This window comes from Malaclemys terrapin, chromosome 4 (assembly GCF_027887155.1).
Source record: "Malaclemys terrapin pileata isolate rMalTer1 chromosome 4, rMalTer1.hap1, whole genome shotgun sequence".
Classification (NCBI taxonomy): Eukaryota; Metazoa; Chordata; order Testudines; family Emydidae; genus Malaclemys; species Malaclemys terrapin.
In genome coordinates this window covers 19234158-19253610 of record NC_071508.1, presented here as the reverse complement: position 1 = coordinate 19253610, position 19453 = coordinate 19234158, and the positions used below count along the sequence as shown (strand labels likewise).

Below are 19453 nucleotides of genomic sequence, written 5' to 3'. Positions count from 1 at the left end.
TAAGGGTCAAGGTTGGCATTAGAACAAATGGATACAAATTGGCCATCTACAAGTCTCTAGCCATCAGAGTGAATTTCTGGATCAGCCTTCCAAGAGGAGTAATGGGGGAAAAATCCTAATTGGCTGCAAGACTGAGCTTGATACATTTATGGAGGGGATGGTATGGTGAGATTACCTACAATGGCATATGGCCCATCTGTGACTGCTATAAGCATATATCTCAAAGGGCCAGAGATGGGACACTAGAGGGGGAGGGATCAGAGTTACTACAGATAGTGTTTTCCCAGGTGGCTGGCAGGTGGGTCTTGCCACATGCTCAGGGGCTAAATGATTGCCATATTTGGGGTTGAGAAGGAATTTTCCCCCAGGTCACATAGGTAGAGCCCTAGGCGGTTTTCACCTTCCTCAGCAGCACGGGGCACAAGTCACTTTCTGGTTTGAACTAGAGTAAATGGTGAACTCTCTGTAACTTGAAGACTTTAAATCAAGATTTGAGAACATCAGTATCTTAACCAGAGATTATGGGCCTAGTACAGGAGTGGGTAGGTGAGGTTCCATGGCCTGCAATATACAGGAGATTAGACTACATGATCACAATGGTCCCATCTGGCCTTAAAGTCTATGAGATATTTTCTAAACAAAACAAATCCTCTCCCCCACCGGCCAGGAAAGGCAGGCCAAATGTTTGATCTAAACTACTTGACAATGTCCTAATAGATTTAATCATTACCTTCCTCAGAAATACATTAATGAATGGCTAAAACATCCTGGTACCACCATGCCATGGTGTCCTAAATAATTCCACTTATGCACTGAGATTCCCACATTAAGAGGGAAATTCTAGCCTTCTACCATCTGTGGTTAACTCCCTATTACAGTCAGTGCAATTTAAAGATGTAGTCTAGATTAATCTAATCTAGATCAACAACAGAAATGCTATCCATCTATACAAGTATTTATATGGCCCAGTATCCAATCTGTGTTACTAATTTTATGAATATTCTAAACCTAAATGAAAAAAAAAAAAAAAAAAGACAAAACTTTGGTTGGGCTTAAGTTGTCATGTGTCTTATTTCATTGTCTTTACATGTCTTTGTAATATCAAAAGGAATAACCAATAAACTGTCACATTCAGAAGCAGTTTTATTATATAATACAGCAAACTGACTTTGATACTGCATTCCTTTTCAAATGTGCACCATTGGCACCATTTTAGAAGATGGGCCAGTTCTGGAACAGATAACATATTACATATGCACATAGAGAAACAGTACTTGATCAGTCTGTTTTCTGTACCATCTAGCACAGTGGTCCCCAAACAATGGAGCGGACCCCCTTAGGGGGGCATGGAGGAACATTCGGGGTTGGGGGGGAGCGCAGCAGGGCCTGGGCCAGTCCCCATGAGGGGTAGGGGATGCCACCCAGCCCCGCTCTGCTCTCAGCTTTGTTCCAGCTCCACTCCTGGCTGCAGCTCCGCTCCCAGCCCCACCCCCAGCTGCAGCCCTGGCTCCCAACAGTGGTGTGGGGGGTGGGGGTGCACAAGGTAAAAAGTTTGAGGACCACTGATATAGCAAGTGGATTTTGTAGCATTATTTTCCAGCTATCATTTTCCACTATCAACTCTTAATCTGGCCTTAATTTTGAATTTGTTTAAAAATACATCATTCCAAGTCCTTTTTATTATAAATATTTTCAGTCTCTCTTAAAAAAAAAAATCAGACCTTCACAAGAACTGTTCTATTCTGCTCATGAGAATTATCTTATGTCTATAACTATTACGCATCCAGAATGTTCCTGAAGTGCTTTACAAATTTTACTAAGTGGACATAAGGAACATATAATACACACACACACACACGACCTGTTATTTTGCCCATCATACAAGCATGGCCACCTCTGGTCAAATGGTTAACCCAGTGCACAATAATTTAGTCCAAGAAGTCAACACAACATCCATTTGCAACTATAATATAATACACGGAAATAGGAAAAACATAATTATCAACGTTTGCATTTGGTCAGGCTGGTGCAGCTAATGCCTTCACCTGCCAAGCTTGTAATCCAGTAACATATTATCACTATGGCCTTGGCTACACTGGCGCTTTACAGCGCTGCAACTTTCTCGCTCAGGGGTGTGAAAAAACCCCCCCGAGCGCAGCGAGTTACAGCGCTGTAAAGCACCAGTGTAAACAGTGCCCCAGCCCTGGGAGCCGCGCTCCCAGCACTGTAAGCTAATCCCCTCCGGGAGGTGGAGTACCTGCAGTGCTGGGAGAGCTCTCTCCCAGCGCTGGCACCACGACCACACTCGCACTTCAAAGCGCTGGCGCAGAGCTCCCACGGCAGCGCTTTGGAGTTTCAAGTGTAGCCAAGCCCTAAATGTCTTACTCCACTGTGTCTCGTTACACTGGCGATTTCTGTAATTCAGATTTTTTTCAAAATAATCCTATGAGAAAGTATTATACTTACTTTACAAAATAAATAAATAAATAAAACAGCAGAGGCAGAGAAGTGAAGTGAGCTCCATACCACACAGCAAGCCAGTGGCAAAGGTGGAAACAGAACCCAGGAGTCCTGACTCCCCAGATTCCTACTCTAACCACAGCATGTTCTAGAAGCAATAGTCGTGAAGTACTAGCATCAGACAAAAGTACCTTTTGGAAACATCCTAAAATTCACCAAGCATTTCAGTATACATCAGTAAAGCAGTGCTCCGGAGGGGCAGGCCTGTGTGCTCCGGCGGATCAAAGCAAGTTCAATATAACGTGGTTTCACCTATAACGGGGTAAGATTTTTTGGCTCCTGAGACCAGCATTATATTGGGGTAGAGGTGTACCTCTAACAGTGTGATGAAAATTATTCCCATTGTTGCATTTAAAAACACTGAAATATATTTGAAATCTACAAAAAGAAGAGAACTTTTATTTCAAAAAAGTATATAATAGCTATGCAGCCATTACACATGCTAGTTTTACTAGCAAAGTTCATTAGTGTTTCTGCAACAGAGACAAAGTGAGATTTTCACCAAGTTCAGCTAAAAATAGAATAGAATGTTAAAAAAAAAAAAAAATACACCGATCCTCTGAAATCCGCCTGAAAGCAGTGACAAAGATAGGGCACTCTTTCTCAGAAATACAGCAAAAATTGAAGAGAAGATGAATTGTTCAGTTATTTCAATTGCAGTATTGTCTGTGTTTGTGTGTAGGGACTCATACAATGTGCCTTAGATCTTGCTTGGAACCTCTGGGGCTACAGCAAGAACAATCCAAAATAATTTATTTCCTCCATGTACCCCAGCGTTTCTTCCTGTTCCTCTACCTCCCTTACCTACTGCAATGAACCTTGGCTCCATCACTGGTGAAACATATTTCAATGGTTCCTTACAGGGTACTTTTAAAAGAAAGCAACCACCTTCTCAGCCAAGCATTTTGTATTAGGCTTAAGCACTGTGGATGTTAATCTTTCCTCACTATTCTTGCTAGTAAGACATCTGTAAGGAGATGGTCACTTACTAGAACCTCTTGCCAGGGGCACATCCTGGAGGCAGTCCTTATGATTCCTTCTGGAGAAGACCTTGCAGGCATCACAGCTCATGGCAAAGTGCCCTTCTCTGAAGCATAAAAAGGTACTTATGCAAATCCAAAGAAGGGAAAGTAGCAAGACAAACATCTTAGGCAAGGTCCAAGGCAATTCAAAACCAGCAAAAATTCAACCAAACAAGTGAAATCTACTAAATTAAACTGAAATTAAAGCATGTACAATACTCAAATTACAATTACTTAACGTACTACTTACAACTTCCCTATGCAAAACTAACATGACTGAAAAGGAGAGGTTGGTTTCCATGACTACTTTGGCAGGCAAAAACAGGGGAATTGAGAGATGTTAGAGAGGTGAAGGATCAATCCTCAGTTTATACATTGTAGCTATCGAGGAAGTTCCAGGCCCCTCTCAACTACAGCTCAAAACAAAAAACCCACTGTTTACTGCTTAGTCATGGCTAAGCATATCGCTTCTACAGTGTGGCTTCATGGAGGCAACTTTATGAAGGATAACTGGGAGTTATCAGCATGGAGATTTAGTTAAAGTTATGTGAGTAGATAGTAACCCAAAGATATTTTAGCAATGCACTTTCCAGACATTCAAGAAAAGCCAGTCCCTGCCCTGTGGAGCTCACAGTCTAAGGACAGACAGGCAAGTAGAAATACTTGATGAGACATGACAGAGGAAGGGCAGACAAGATATCAAGCAGCAGGATTTATCATTACCAAACTCATGAACTGCACTCAAAAGCTAATCCAGTTCCACTCCACATTGGCTACCTCCACTATTTCTATTAGAACTTGCCATGAAATGTAAAGTCTTGAGATCAGTTCGGTGTTTCTCAACGACTGGTCCATTGACCAGCACCAGTCCCCAAGGGCTTGTCTATACTACCCGCCAGATCAGATTAGTCGCAATAAATCGACCGCTGAGTGCTCTCCCGTCAACTCCGGAGCAAGAGGCACCGGCGGAGACAACGGGGGAGCATCAGCTGTCGACTCACTGCAGTGAAGACACCGCGGTGAGTAGATGTAAGTACGTCAACTTAAGCTATGTTATTCACGTAGCTGAAGTTGCGTAACTTAGATTGATTGCCCCCACAGTGTGACCAGGCCTAAATTTGGTGTTTATTTTTGGTAACAAGGAGGTTACACCATATCTACACACATTTAAGCAATTAAATAATTTAATTTACATTTATTCACTCTTAATTTTTACATATGGTATTATGCTAGAAATGGTGAATAATGCACTTCTTGTTTACTAGATAATGATAAATTTTTTTACTTGTGATTTGTATCAAGCTCTAGTTGGATGGAAATTCAAATTCAATTAAAAATACCACATTTCAAAGTGTTTTAAAATTAGTTAAGTAAAGCTATCTTACATGTGTTGGATAAATAAGAAGAAAGTTTATCAAAACATGTTCTCCGTTGAAAACTAAATGTTGTATGAAGAAAAAAGTATTATCTGTAGTCAGTGAATTGAACTCTTTCTGGTCATGATGTCCTTCAAGATTTTAGAACTGGTAGATCTCATCCTCTCAAACCTAGTTTTTATTTATAGATTGGAAGAGGAAACAAGCTCTTCTGTTTTGTAAAATCTACACTGGACAGAGATATGCGCCTATATGTGCAAGAAGAAACATGAGCCAACTTGTTAGGAATTAGAAAATACACCAAGGGCCCGTAATTTGTTTTTTTAACTATGCCCACATAGGAGTCTCTTATCCCACTGAATTCTGCAATTTCACATAATATTCTCAAAACAGGTTCATAGTGCTTATTCTCTGTAACTCAAAGACAGTTAAAAAGGGCCAAACTATATTATAAATACATACAGAATTTTAAAAGTTGACCAGACACCTACTAGCCTGAGGATTAAACCTACCAACCAGGGTGAGAAAGACCTGCAATTTAAAGAAATACAATAGTTTTGTCCATTTACTATATACTGTATTTAGTTGCAACATTACAATTTTCTATTCAATAAAGTTTAAAATGTTGCTGTTTTTCTTGGGGTTTTCATATCCTTCTTTCCCTTCCTGGCTTCATTTCCACTTTCTTCCCTGTATTCAATTATGATTCATCCTTCCCTACATTACTTCCAGTGTCTATTTCATCTGTACTTCCTCTCCATGCATTCTCTTCCAAAAGTTCTCTGCCAACCTCTTACTTTACACATATCCCACCAATCTTACCCTTCCTCTTTTAATCCCACACAACCATATTCACACCCCACCAGCATTTCCGTAGTTTCAAGAACTGAATGTTGCATCAGTTCACACGCAGTTCAATTTAAGAAGGTAAGCTTACAATCATACAATCTAGAAACCACTTTTTTTTTTTTTTTTTTTTAAGATGAAAGCTTATATTTTCTTGGAAACTTACTACACGCCATGGGGAAGTGGATTTTAAGCATTATATTAGTGCAGATGCAATACTGTATTAGCAAAATATGGTGGGTATTTTTATTTTGCTTTCACAGAAACCTTTTATGTAGTTGAAGGAAATATAAACAATAGTCAAGTTAAGCCTTTAGAGCAGTGATTCTCAGACTGCCGTCTGTGGAAAACTGGCTGATCACATGATGCTGGCTTTCCTTATTTCCAGCTATTGAATCACATTAAAGATAACTGAACATACATTAAATACTTTCTAATATTACCTTTCCATGTAAGTAATTGCTGTAAGGATACTATAAGGATGTCATGTCACCATCAGTAAGCAGGGAGATATTCACATGTATCTCTTAAAACATAGCTCACCTTGTTAAGTTTGAGTGTTAGAGTGCTTTAGGAATGCTCTCTATAGACTGGGTATACTTTCATAGTTTTCCTCATCCAGTTTTATTCCTCATTCAATAGAAAACTGGAGAGCAGTAATGCCCTGCTCTTTGCAAAACAAGTATTTCCCCCAAAATTCCCTCAAACCCTTCAGTTGTTAATGAGCAACCTGTCAGCTGTTAGATATGTCAAGCTATAGCCACTCTAAGCCAAGGCTTTAAAAAACCCACTAGAACTGAACATTTATAATTGGCATTTTTATTACAATATAGCACATAAAGTTCCAGTAAGTGGTTTTCCATTCTACCTAAGTGAATTTGTGAAATTTTCTGGACCTCTGCCTCAAATCCTGATTGAAAAAACAGTCTATAAAAAATGTTTCTTTTTTTTTTTTTTAAATACAACCAGCAGCAAAATGTTAAAAACCCTTAAGAGATCACAGGTGCTAAAATGCAGTACTTCAAAGTTCTAAGATTGTGTTATAAACTAAATTCAGGATTATATTGTTTCCTTTAAACAGTTACTTAAATTTCTAAACTAGTCTCTTCTTCTCTCACACACAGGCAGCAATTATCACACGAATTTACTTGCCCTAGTTTTTTCATCCTTCTCAGAGTACTTTTATGCTAACTATTGCTAGAAGGCTCTCTGAAAGCTGTTCAAAATCTCTTTGAAATAGCCATGTTGCCTTTTTTTTTTTTTTGGCATGCCAGACTTTCCTTTAAGGGGGAATCTATTGTTTCACAAAGAAGAGGAATACAATAAAAGGATTTCTGTGCACTGAGCCAATTTAGAAGTTTATTCTTTTGTGTGTGTTCTTCAGGTTTTCTTTTAAAATTAATTATTCCTTTACTAATTCTAGAGTAATTTTTGAAGCAGAAATGTGTTTTTATCTAAAATGTAGGTATGGAAAACATAACACACGGAGAAAGAATGTATTCAATTCCTAGCACAACCTCATTTAAGTATTCTGTCCTAACACTGATTTTTCAATAATAGACCCTTTAAAAAAAACAAGATACCCAGTCTGTAGACAATTTATTGAAAAATGGTTTGTTTCAAGATAGGCCACTTAAAGTAATATACTAGGGATATGAGATTCTGTTTCATCTATCCATTAGACCAGAGGTTCTCAACTTTATGAAAACACCTTGGAGGGGTGTTTTTCCACCCTCATGCCTTCCCCACAACATACTCACTTAGAGCTCCTCATCACCCCTTACAATAGTGAGAAGGATAGAGCCTGGTATGCCACTCGAATTTGGCCCATCTGTACCTCCATCATGACAGACAGGCACAGGTGTGCATAGAGATACGCTCAAAGCAGAGGTATGGTGAGGTTGCAAGGTAGGACAGAACAGGTGTGGCGGGAGCAGGACCTAAACTCTTATTTTGTAACTGACTAGATGTCAAGTAGGAAGCAAACGGGTGGCAGCTCATTCAATAATGGCTGGATACCCAATCCCACTCCTCCAATCCTCAGGGTGGGGTGGGAAGGGCCAGTCCCCTGGGCCCTAGAACTGGTCCCAGCTCAGAGACTCCTGTAAGCCCTATGGAAGGCTGGCACTGCCAGGGTTCCTCTGGCCCATCCGCCAGCCCCCGATCATGCAGCAAGGCAGCCAAGGAAAGCAAAGTCCTCAAGGTTGTGCTGGAGCTACTGCTGCATGGCAGGCCTGGCCTGCACCACCTGCCAGAGGTGCAACTGCACCTGCGTAAAGTGTGAGGCCAGCAGGACCAAGTGCAAGCAGCAGCAATTGGCATGGAGCCGGTGCAGTGAGTGAGGTGAGACCACCAAGGAGCCCTGCCGTGACCCACATGGGTTCTCAGCCCTGTTGTCCTCCTCAGCCATTTCCACAACTCTCTCCCACCCCACCCTAGGCCTGGCAGGGGGCCAACCAGGTCAAATTTGAGTGGTGTTACGACTCCACGTGCCAGATTGCAATGCTATTCGCTCAAATTTGCCCTGGCTACCCCACTGTTGGTGATGGGGTGGGAGGGCCAGGCCAAATGTCAGTGAATGGCATTACTGAAACCTTGTTGTGCCCCCCTCACCCCCAGTTGAGAACTTCCATGTTAACTGATTTTACTGTTGTGATCACACACACTTCCTGTATATTAATAGTGGTTGGAATGAAATCCATAAAAGGAAGGACATTGAGAAAAGACGGTTACTCACCGTTGTAACTGTTGTTCTTCGAGATGTGTTGCTCATATCCATTCCATTAGGTGTGTGCGCGCCGCGTGCACGATCGTCGGAAGATTTTCTACCCTAGCAACACCGGCGGGTCGGCTGTGGAGCCCCCTAGAGTGGCGCCTTCATGGCGCTGAATATATACCCCAGCCGACCCGGCGCCCCCTCAGTTCCTTCTTGCCGGCTACTCCGACAGTGGGGACGGGGGGCGGGTTTGGAATGGATATGAGCAACACATCTCGAAGAACAACAGTTACAACGGTGAGTAACCGTCTTTTCTTCTTCGAGTGCTTGCTCATATCCATTCCATTAGGTGACTCCCAAGCCCAACTTAGGTGGTGGGGTCGGAGTGAGACATTGCTGTGTGCAAAACCGCTGATCCAAAAGCAGCATCGTCTCTGGACTGCTGCACTAGTGCATAGTGAGCTGTAAATGTGTGGACTGATGACCAAACCGCTGCTCTACAAATGTCCTGGATCGGGACTTGTGCCAGGAAAGCCGTCGAGGAAGCCTGGGCCCTCGTGGAGTGAGCGGTGAGGTGCGGTGCTGAGACACCTGCCAGGTCATAGCAAGTCCGGATGCAAGACGTAATCCAGGAGGATAGGCGTTGTGAGGAGACCGGTGAGCCTTTCATTCGGTCGGCCACTGCAACGAAGAGTTGCGTCGTCTTTCTAAAGTGCTTTGTGCGGTCAATATAGAAGGCCAGGGCCCTTCGTACGTCCAGGGAATGCAAACGTTGATCCTGGCGAGTGGCATGTGGTTTGGGATGAAAGACCGGGAGAAAGATGTCCTGGTTGATATGAAAAGGAGAAACCACTTTAGGGAGAAAGGCAGGATGTGGACGAAGCTGCACTTTATCCTTGTGAAAAACTGTGTAAGGGGGCTCAGATGTAAGCGCCCTGAGTTCAGAAACGCGCCTTGCTGAGGTGATGGCTACAAGGAAGGCTGTCTTCCAGGATAGGTACAAAAGTGAACAGGTGGCCAGTGGCTCGAATGGAGGACCTGTGAGCTTGGAGAGAACCAGGTTGAGGTCCCACGTCTGAACGGGCTGACGTTGTTGTGGGTACATCCGGTCTAAGCCCTTGAGGAATCTAACGACCATCGGGTTAGAGAATACCGAGGACGCGAGTTCCCCTGGGTGAAAGGCCGATATAGCGGCCAGGTGAACTCTAATTGAAGATATCGCCAACCCCTGCTGTTTTAGGGAGAGGAGATATTCCAAAATGAGAGGAATGGGTGCCTGCAACGGGGACATGGCTCGTTGTTCGCACCAACAGGAGAACCGCTTCCACTTGGCCAGGTACGTGGTGCGTGTTGAGGGCTTCCTACTGCTCAGCAGAATCTGTTGGACAGAGTGCGAGCATTGCTGCTCTGCCTGGGTGAACCATGGAGCAGCCACGCCGTGAGATGGAGTGATTGCAGGTCGGGGTGACGCAGCCGGCCGTGGTCCTGAGAGATGAGATCCGGACACAACGGAAGCGGGATCGGTGTCTGAACTGAGAGTTCCAACAGTGTGGTGTACCAATGTTGTCTCGGCCACGCTGGAGCGACCAGAATTACCTGTGCCTGGTCTCTGCGCAATTTGAGCAGTACCTTGTGGACCAGAGGAAACGGAGGGAAGGCATAAAACAGGTGGTCTTTCCAGGGAAGGAGAAACGCATCCGAGAGGGAGCCCGGAGCTCGACCTTGTAGGGAGCAGAACACGTGGCACTTCCTGTTGTCTCGAGATGCAAACAGGTCTATCTGGGGAAACCCCCACTTTTGGAAGATGGAATGTATGATGTCCGGACGGATAGACCACTCGTGCGTCTGGAAGGACCTGCTGAGACGGTCCGCTAGAGTGTTCTGGACTCCAGGGAGGAACGACGCCGTGAGATGGATTGAGTGGGCGATGCAGAAGTCCCACAGGCGAATGGCCTCTTGGCATAGAATTGACGAACGTGCTCCTCCTTGCTTGTTGATGTAAAACATGGCCGTGGTGTTGTCGATGAGAACTAACACACAGCGGCCACGTAGGAGGTTGAGAAATGCCTGGCACGCCAGGCGCACCGCCATCAGTTCCCGAACATTGATGTACAGGGCTAGCTGGGGTGCAGTCCACAGGCCCTGGGTATGGTGTTCGTTGAGATGGGCGCCCCAACCCAGAGATGAAGCGTCTGTGACCAGGTGCAGAGAGGGTTGTGGGGCGTGAAATGGCATCCCCTCGCAGACCACATTGTGATCTAGCCACCAGGTGAGGGAGGTCAGGACCGAGATCGGGACCGTGACCACCATGTTCAGGCTGTCCCGATGTGGTCGATATATTGACGACCCCCAGGTCTGGAGTGGGCGAAGCCGAAGTCTGGCATGCCTGGTTACGTACGTGCAGGAAGCCATGTGACCCAGCAGGGTAAGGCACGACCTCACCGTGGTAGTTGGGAACGTCTGGAGCCCTTGAATGAGGCTCGTGATGGTGCCAAATCGGTTGTCTGGCAGGATGGCTTGTGCACGTCTGGAGTCTAGAACTGCGCCTATGAATTCTATTCTCTGGGTAGGTTCTAGAGTGGATTTGTCCTTGTTGAGTAGGATGCCCAACTCGTTGAATGTGTGCACTATTATGTGGACGTGAGCTTGAACTTGCTCCTTGGTGCGACCGCGTACCAGCCAGTCGTCTAGGTACGGGAACACCTGTATCCCTTGCCGACGAAGGTACGCTGCCACGACAGCCATACATTTCGTGAACACTCTTGGGGCCGAGGATAGGCCGAAGGGAAGGACTGCAAATTGGTAGTGCACCACGTTTACCACGAATCGCAGGAAGCGTCTGTGAGGTGGGTAAATTGAGATGTGAAAGTATGCGTCTTTCATGTCGAGGGCGGCGAACCAGTCTCCAGGATCGAGGGAAGGGATAATGGCCCCCAGAGAGACCATGCGGAACTTCAACTTTACTACGAATTTGTTGAGTCCGCGCAAGTCCAAGATGGGCCGCAGACCTCCTTTGGACTTTGGGATCAGGAAGTAACGGGAATAAAATCCCCTGCCCCTTAACTCTATCGGAACCTCCTCTATGGCCCCCATGGCCAGGAGCGTAGAAACCTCCTGTATAAGAAGTTGCTCGTGAGAAGGGTCCCTGAAGAGGGACGGGGAAGGGGGGTGGGAGGGGGGGATAGAAGAAAACTGGATAGCGTATCCCCTCTCCACCGTGCGGAGGACCCAACAGTCCGAAGTTATAAGGGACCAAGCGCGGTGGAAGTGGGAGAGACGATCCTGAAAGGAGGGGGCTGGATCCTGGGGGATGACTGGGGCGCCGTCCTCGACCGCACCTTCAAAAGTTCTGTCTAGGACCTGAAGGTGGTCTTGGTGGCCCCTGGTTCTTGTCCGAGAACAATCCATGTCCCTCAAAGGGCAGATCCTGTAGGGTTTGCTGCAGCTCCGGAGGCAAACCCGAAACCTGAAGCCAGGAGATCCTGCGCATAGCGATACCCGAAGCCAGGGTCCTCGCAGCTGAGTCTGCTATGTCCAAGGAGGCCTGCAAGGAGGTCCGAGCCACCTTCTTGCCCTCCTCTACCATGGCCCCAAACTCTTCCCTGGACTCTTGGGGAATCAACTCCTTAAACTTTCCCATAGAGTTCCAGGAGTTGAAATTGTAGCGGCTCAGTATCGCCTGTTGGTTTGCCGCTCTAAGTTGTAGCCCTCCGGCTGAGTATACCTTACGGCCAAACAAATCGAGCCGCTTAGCCTCTTTTGATTTAGGCGCTGCAGCCTGCTGGCCGTGGCGCTCTCGTGCGTTCACTGATTCCACCACCAGTGAACACGGTTGGGGGTGGGTATACAAGTACCCATAGTCCTTAGATGGGACAAAGTACTTCCTTTCCACCCCTCTCGCTGTGGGTGGGATAGAGGCAGGAGTTTGCCATATCGTATCCGCATTGATTTGTATCGTGCGGATCAGGGGTAACGCTACCCTCGATGGGGCATCCGCTCCAAGGATATTCACGATCGGGTCGTGCACCTCCACTATCTCCTCCGCCTGCAGGTCCATATTACGGGCCATCCTGCGCAGAAGATCCTGGTGAGCCCGAAGATCTATTGGAGGTGGGCCTGTGCACGATGTGCCCGCCACTGCCTCATCCGGAGAAGAAGAGAAAGATGCCTCCGGTGGAACAGGATCCAAGGGCTCCTGGTCTCTCTGTTCCTGGGCTGGAGCATCACCTGCGCCTGGGTCCAGGGTGTCAGGTGGTGCGGACACAGAAGCCTCCATGCCCCCTGGCGGAGGCCGCGAAATGGTGGACTCCGGGGCCCCTCTGATGGAGTGACCGGAGCGAGAGGTCGAAGCAATTGGAGCCCCTTGCGCCTGATGGTACGCCCACGGGGTCCAAAACGACCAGTGAGATGGGCCATGAGAATGGTCCTCTGCCATCTCCTGCCAATGGCCCAAGTCCTGTTCCTCGGCTTGCCCCTGAGGGGGGTATGCCGATCTCGAGAGGTCCTCCGAGGAGTGGGACTCCGATCTCGATGGCCACGGCGGTGCCGAGAGCGTCGAGACGATTCCGATTGGCTGCAGTGCCGCACGGTGTCGGTCCGGAGATGATCTATCTCTACGCGGTGCCGGCGATCGGTGCCGATGACCTCGTCGGTGCCGGGAGTCGGATCTGGACCTCGACGAGGACCTGGAGTATGCCCGGTGCCGGGAGCGGCCTCTCGACGTCGAGCGTCAACCGTAGCGGTGCCGAGAACTACGTCTCGACGTTGATCGGTGCCGACGATCATAGCGGTGCCTAGACGTAGAGCGGTGCCGCGAAGAAGATCTTGGCCGCGAGTACGACCGGTGCCGAGGCGATATTCGGTGCCGGGACTGCGAGCGGCGTGGGGACCTGCTTCGGGACCTGGATCGGTGCCGAGGTTCCAGCCCTTGCGATGGAGGGCGCATCAAGGCAGGTTTCCCCCTCGACTGGACCGGGCGAGTCAACGGTGCAGTCGGTGCCGGTGGTTGAGGCGGTGCCGGCTCCGTGAGAGCTATTAAGTCTCTCGCCGCCGCGAAGGTCTCTGGAGTCGACGGGAGGCACTGTATCACCGCCGGTCTCGGTGGAGACGCTATCTGCACCGGACTCAACGGCCTCGGCGCCGGAGTCGACGGTGCTGGAGGCACCTGTTTCCGGTGCTCCACCGGCGGACGCGGCTCTACCCCCGGCACTGGGGGAGCCGGCGTCTTCGGCACGGATGTCCCCGTCTTATGGGCTTTTTTATGCCCCGGGGATAATGACCGGCGCCGAGGCACTGCTTGCGGTGCCGACGAGGTCCGGTGCCGGGGAGGCTTGTCTGACGCCACTCGCGTGGTCGTCATAGCCGGTGCCGCCGGGGCACTGCGCACCGAGGTGCTAGGTGCCGGGGCCTGACTTGTAGATGGAGCGTCCGGACTAAGTGCCGCCTCCATCAGGAGTTGCCGGAGCCGAAAGTCCCGCTCTCTTGGTCCTTGGTCTGAAGGCCTTACAGATCTTGCACTTGTCTGTTTGATGGGACTCTCCCAGGCACTTCAGACAGGAGTCGTGCGGGTCGCTCGTGGGCATAGGCTTAGCGCAGGAGGCGCACTGCTTGAAGCCGGGAGCGTTGGGCATGAGCCCGGCCCCGCGGCCGGGGGAGAAAGGGGGAGACGACCCCCTTAATCCCCTGAACTACTTAGAACAACTAGAACAACTTTTAAACTATTTAACTATTTAACTATAAACACTAGAACTATAACTATAACTATAACTGTGATACAACAAACTAAGCTAGGGAGAGTGGAGAACAGCTTAGCAGCGCTCCACAGTTCCAACGACCGTCAGGGGCGGTAAGAAGGAACTGAGGGGGCGCCGGGTCGGCTGGGGTATATATTCAGCGCCATGAAGGCGCCACTCTAGGGGGCTCCACAGCCGACCCGCCGGTGTTGCTAGGGTAGAAAATCTTCCGACGATCGTGCACGCGGCGCGCACACACCTAATGGAATGGATATGAGCAAGCACTCGAAGAAGAATATAGGTTCTCATTTCTCCAGAGCCCCACACACTGCCTTCTGTAACACAACTATGACAAGAGACAATCAGGCATGGTTCAGTAGCCAGTCCTGAACTCTTAATTTGTTTTGTTTTTGAAAGCTGTAGTCAGAACTTTGCTGGACCTTATCTACAGGGAGAAGTTGCATCACTTTAACTTAAATGGGGTTTTCAACCTCTTATTTTGGTGTAAGAGTAGCTTATTTCAGTTTAGCCTAAGTTGATTCCTCATCAACTTAAACTACACTGAAAGAAGCCTGGTTTTAAACCCAAACAGTTATTGTCCACACAACCATTAGCATCAGTTTACTAAACCAGTTTTTAAAATAAATAATCAAACCTTAAATCAAGTCAGTTCAACTTTCTCAGGCTGTCAAACCCTTACTTTGAAGTATAGTCGTTTTGTGTAACCAAGACCAAAACAGCCTTGAACAGATCAGTAACAGGAAAGAGGTTCCGTCTATGGTGATACTGCAAATTCAACTGTCGTAACGTACAAACTAACAACCTGTCAAAAGCTGATAGATCATATGCTTGCCATGGACAAATATGTTTGCATATTTAGTCATATTACAATCCAGACACTACAATGAAAATGTACCTAACCACACCTGTCTAGGAATGCTTATGAAAAAGTTACCACATATGCCTAATCAATTGTGTAAAACTGCTCCAGGAAGTGTTATTTTCTTAATTAGGCCCAGCATCATTGCACCACAAAGCAACCTCTGAAACCACAAGGCTACATTTTCCCTTATACTTATTTTAAAATTGCAAAATAGTTTCATAGAAATTGGTAAGAAAGACCTTTTTTTTTGTCTAGACAAGTTTTTACAAGGAAGTTTTAAATCAGTGGTTCTCAAACTTTTGTACTGGTGACCCCTTTCACATAGCAAGCCTCTGAGTGCGACCTCCCTTATAAATATATAAAAAAGTGTTTTTAATTTAACACCATTATATACGCTGGAGGCAAAGCGGGGTTTGGGGTGGAGGCTGACAGCTTGCGACCCCCCCCCATGTAATAACCTCGCGACCCCCTGGGGGGTCCCAACCCCAGTTTGAGAACCCGTTTTAAATCCTTCAGACCATTTATAACTGAAATGCTGACACCCTTCACAATGACAGCACAGCTATAAAAGGCTCCTTCGCTACATTAAATAATAACCAAATGGTATGCTAATTAACTTTCCAGTGAACTGTCTGCATTCCCTTCAGATTTCCTCTGGCTACAACTATGATAATCAGGAGAACAAAGACTTTGGTACAGCCACCAAGGAACCAGTAAATCAGATCTAGTCAATATGATTCCATTACACTCACATAGGGGTATCTCTTGGTTTGTTTTAAATATTGTACCCCAAATAGGAAGGTTTTTTTAAAGTGTTGAAAACCACATTTCTGTGCAAATTCACTCCCTTTAGTCTTACAGACACAAATATCCTCTACAATATAATTGTTCTCAGGCAAACCAGTTTACCTTTAATTCCCACTTCCTCCCAAGCCTCTCTGGACAGTGGTTTCTGGCAATGCATCAGTCCCTTTTATCCCAGTTTCTTTTTATAAATCCAGGGTCATGTTTCCTTTCCCATCTCATGTGATGTGCTGGACTGAAGCTCTGCCACTGTGGTTAGTGCAGCCCACTGCCAGATCCTATCCCATACCATGCCACGCCAAACCAGAAGAGATCATTTCACCCCTTCAGTGTCTTAAACCTTTCATTCTGCACCCTTCTTTGATTTGCAGAGAAATCATGTTCACACCGTCACTCAAAATTGTATCTTGCATTTTCTTAAATATGCTTTGCAAAAATTTTCTGCTACATTCAATTAATCAAATGCAATATAAACACTTTCAGAAGGCTAAATTTTGCAAAAGGAGAAAAAGAAAATGATTTGTGATGGCTTTATCTTTTCAGTTGTCCTTACTCTCAGACTCCTACATCTCTCTGTTCTCAGCCAAAATCTATTGTACCTTCCCACACCTCCAGTTTGCAAGACCGCAGAATAGAGAGCTAGCTATTTGATTGGCAAAATTAAAACCCCATACACTTCTCAAGCTACAGGAATAAAAAAGTGTTTACTCTTTCCAGACAACCATGTCAAGGACCTTAAATATCTTGGCTCCTTTAAGCCCCTCACTCTCTGTGAACCCCCAATTCTTACCTTCCAAAACTGCAAGCACTACTCCCCCCAAACGTCTCACTCACAACTCCTTGTATCCTACCCTCTTGAGCTTCTGCCTCTTCTTAAGTAAGGGCTCTCAGCCTCTGCTCTTGGGGAACCCACTATGTTTCCACCGGCTTAACATTCAGCCTCCCCCGATCACGCTGGTAACGGCACCCCACCCTTCACCCCACCGCCTTTTCTTCCCATAATGAGCCACCCAGACACCTCCCCTTTGGCTCCCTAATTCTCTTACCAGGTCTCCTACCCACTCTGCTCCCAAGCACACACCTCGCCCCAATGCCTCCTTATCCCAGTCCCCCCCACTGCCGCCCCCAACCCACACTCACTCTTAACCCAGGCCAGCCCCTCCCCCATTCTACTTTCTGCCCACCCCTCCCCCACCTACTTCCGACCCCATCTAGCCCCTCTCACCCCCCCCACTTTTAGTGTCCCCCCAACACCGCTCACCTCCTCCTCGCTCTCGTTGCGGAAGCACAGGCAGGCCGCCCGCTTCTTGTACCCGTCCCCGTCGTAGGTGCGAGTCTGGTTGGACTTGAGCTTCATCATCCTCCGTTCTGGGGAAGGGGGGGCAGCGAGGGGGCTGAGTGGGGGCTCGGCTCCGGGGCGCTGAGAGGCGGCGGAAGGGGCTCGGCTCTAGGCCCAGGCGGAGCGGAGGACACCGCGGATGGGGCGCAAGGCCTGGGCTCCAAGAGGCCCAGTGGGGAATAAGGCGGCGGGGGGGGGCGGCCCTGAGGGGAGTGGGACCCGCCGGTCTCCGGCAGCGGGGACCCGCCTCCCAGGAGAGTCTGTCACACGCCGGGAGCCTCCGCTACACGCTGCTGACGCTGCCGCTTCTCGCCCGCCTCATCCCCCCCGTCAGCTCCACCAGCCCTGCCGCCGCCGCCAGCTCTCCGGCCGCCGCCAACGACGACCGCGACGCCATCTTGGGGCACGCTACGCAAACGGCGTAAAGGCAGCGGGCGGGGGCGGCTGATGCGGTTGCAACGGCCGCTGCGTAACCGGCGTGAAGAATCGGCCCCCTTCCGTACGCAGCACGAGCTCTACTGGAAGCACGCGGGGTAGACCAACGCCAGGAATAGGGACGGCCGTACGCAGTTTGCGGCCGCGGTGGGGGGCGGAAGCTGACGCTTACGCAAGTTGTGCAGGTAGGAAGGGCAGACAAACGCTAGCTGCTTGGCGTAACTTTTTGCCCATGGCTGTCGTCTTGACGCAAAACACCTGGCTTCCCCAGAAAGAATACCTGTCTGGTAGAGATTACGCTACGCTAGTAGCGTAGCAGTGGAGCGCTGCGATAGTTCCATTGTAGCAGCCCTGAGCCCTTGGGGTGGGAGGGACAAAGGTGGCTTCAGCCAGCTAGGCTGGGGGAGGGGAACAGGACCTGGGGGTGATTCCTCCGGGGAGGGGAGAAAACTTCCTCCTGCAGTGCTAGTCCATTGGGGGCCTTAACCAGAAATATTTTGCCCCCTAAAAAAAAAAAAAAAAAGCACATAGGGGACTCCCCCTTGAGCTGCTCAGGAGCCCCTGCCCACGTGCTTAGTCTGCTTTTGCCAAGCACTGGCTCTGCTACTTGATATCTCCTAGTTGCCTAGTTTCAGAGTAACAGCCGTGTTAGTCTGTATCCGCAAAAAGAAGAACAGGAGTACTTGTGGCACCTTATAAATTTGTTAGTCTCTAAGGTGCCACAAGTACTCCTGTTCTTCTAGTTGCCTAGGAAATTAGAAGAGGGAGTCAGCTACTGGCCAGCCCCCTATGCCTCGTTGGGGTGGGTGTAGGAATAAGAGGGGGGAAACAACCTGCTTTCAAGGGGAGAGGAAGAACAACTGGCCTGGGGTGGTATGCAAAGAAAGGTGCCCACAGGCAGTAACTCAAGAGCCAGCTGAATTCCTGGCCCGTACATTGCTGCTTTCCACCCTAGGAGCTCAAAGTATTACACCCAGACCTTAATGAATTACACACCTGGAGCAGAAGGCAAGCCACCATACAATGGGGCTGATTGCATATGTAGTTAGATATTTATAGCACACCAATCACCCCTGAAACACGTGCCTCCTACCTGTGGCTCCCACAGAGGCTGCCCTGGCAACCTCGGCATTAGGTGCCCTGTGCAACTGCAACTTAAAGGGGGTGATTTTGACCTATTACAGGTTAAGTCCTAGGTACTAGGCCTAATTTATGGTAGAAATATGCACACACACAGACCAAATTCCAATTTTAGAACTACCAACCCAGCTGCTACCCTTCTCTAGGAGAAAAGAGACCACAAAGCCCAGCATGAAGCACATGATGGCTGGGCAGGGGCAAAGTATTCTTAATGAAACACAACAAACTTCCTGATCTTAAGGAGAATCCAGAGTGCAACCACTTTGGAAAGCTGAAAAGTCTCCCTCTGGAGAAAACCTTTCCAGCATGAGAAAGGCAGAAGACTAGGTGGGTGAGATAATATCTTTGGACCCACAGCTACACTGCATAACTCAGAGCACTGACACACCCATCTAGCAAATAAACCCCCTATTTACAAAACAAATATGGGAGGGGCAGAGAAAAGAATGAATTAAAGAAATCTGAAAAGTTCCCAAGACTCCACAAAGTCCCCTAAGGATTTTGATATTGGTTTTACATGAAAAACAGCTAGCTAGTGTGGGGATGGGTTGCAGCATAAATCCCTAAAATAGATCATGGACAGTAGGTGCAGCTAAATGTATGCTGAACATGGTTTGAGTACAAGGACAAAACACATTTC

At 47.8% G+C, this 19453-nt stretch overlaps 1 protein-coding gene across 1 annotated transcript in view; it reads right to left on the bottom strand.

The window, feature by feature from the left end:
• The window catches only part of NUDT3 (nudix hydrolase 3), a 35492-nt gene extending 17839 nt beyond the window's left edge, over nt 1-17653 (bottom strand). Inside the window, exon 1 of the mRNA XM_054027701.1 lies at nt 17161-17653. Coding sequence (XP_053883676.1) covers nt 17161-17259 — 99 coding nt within the window. The 5' untranslated portion in view covers nt 17260-17653. The remainder of the gene's footprint in view (nt 1-17160) is intronic.
• Between the last annotated feature and the right edge of the window lie 1800 nt (nt 17654-19453).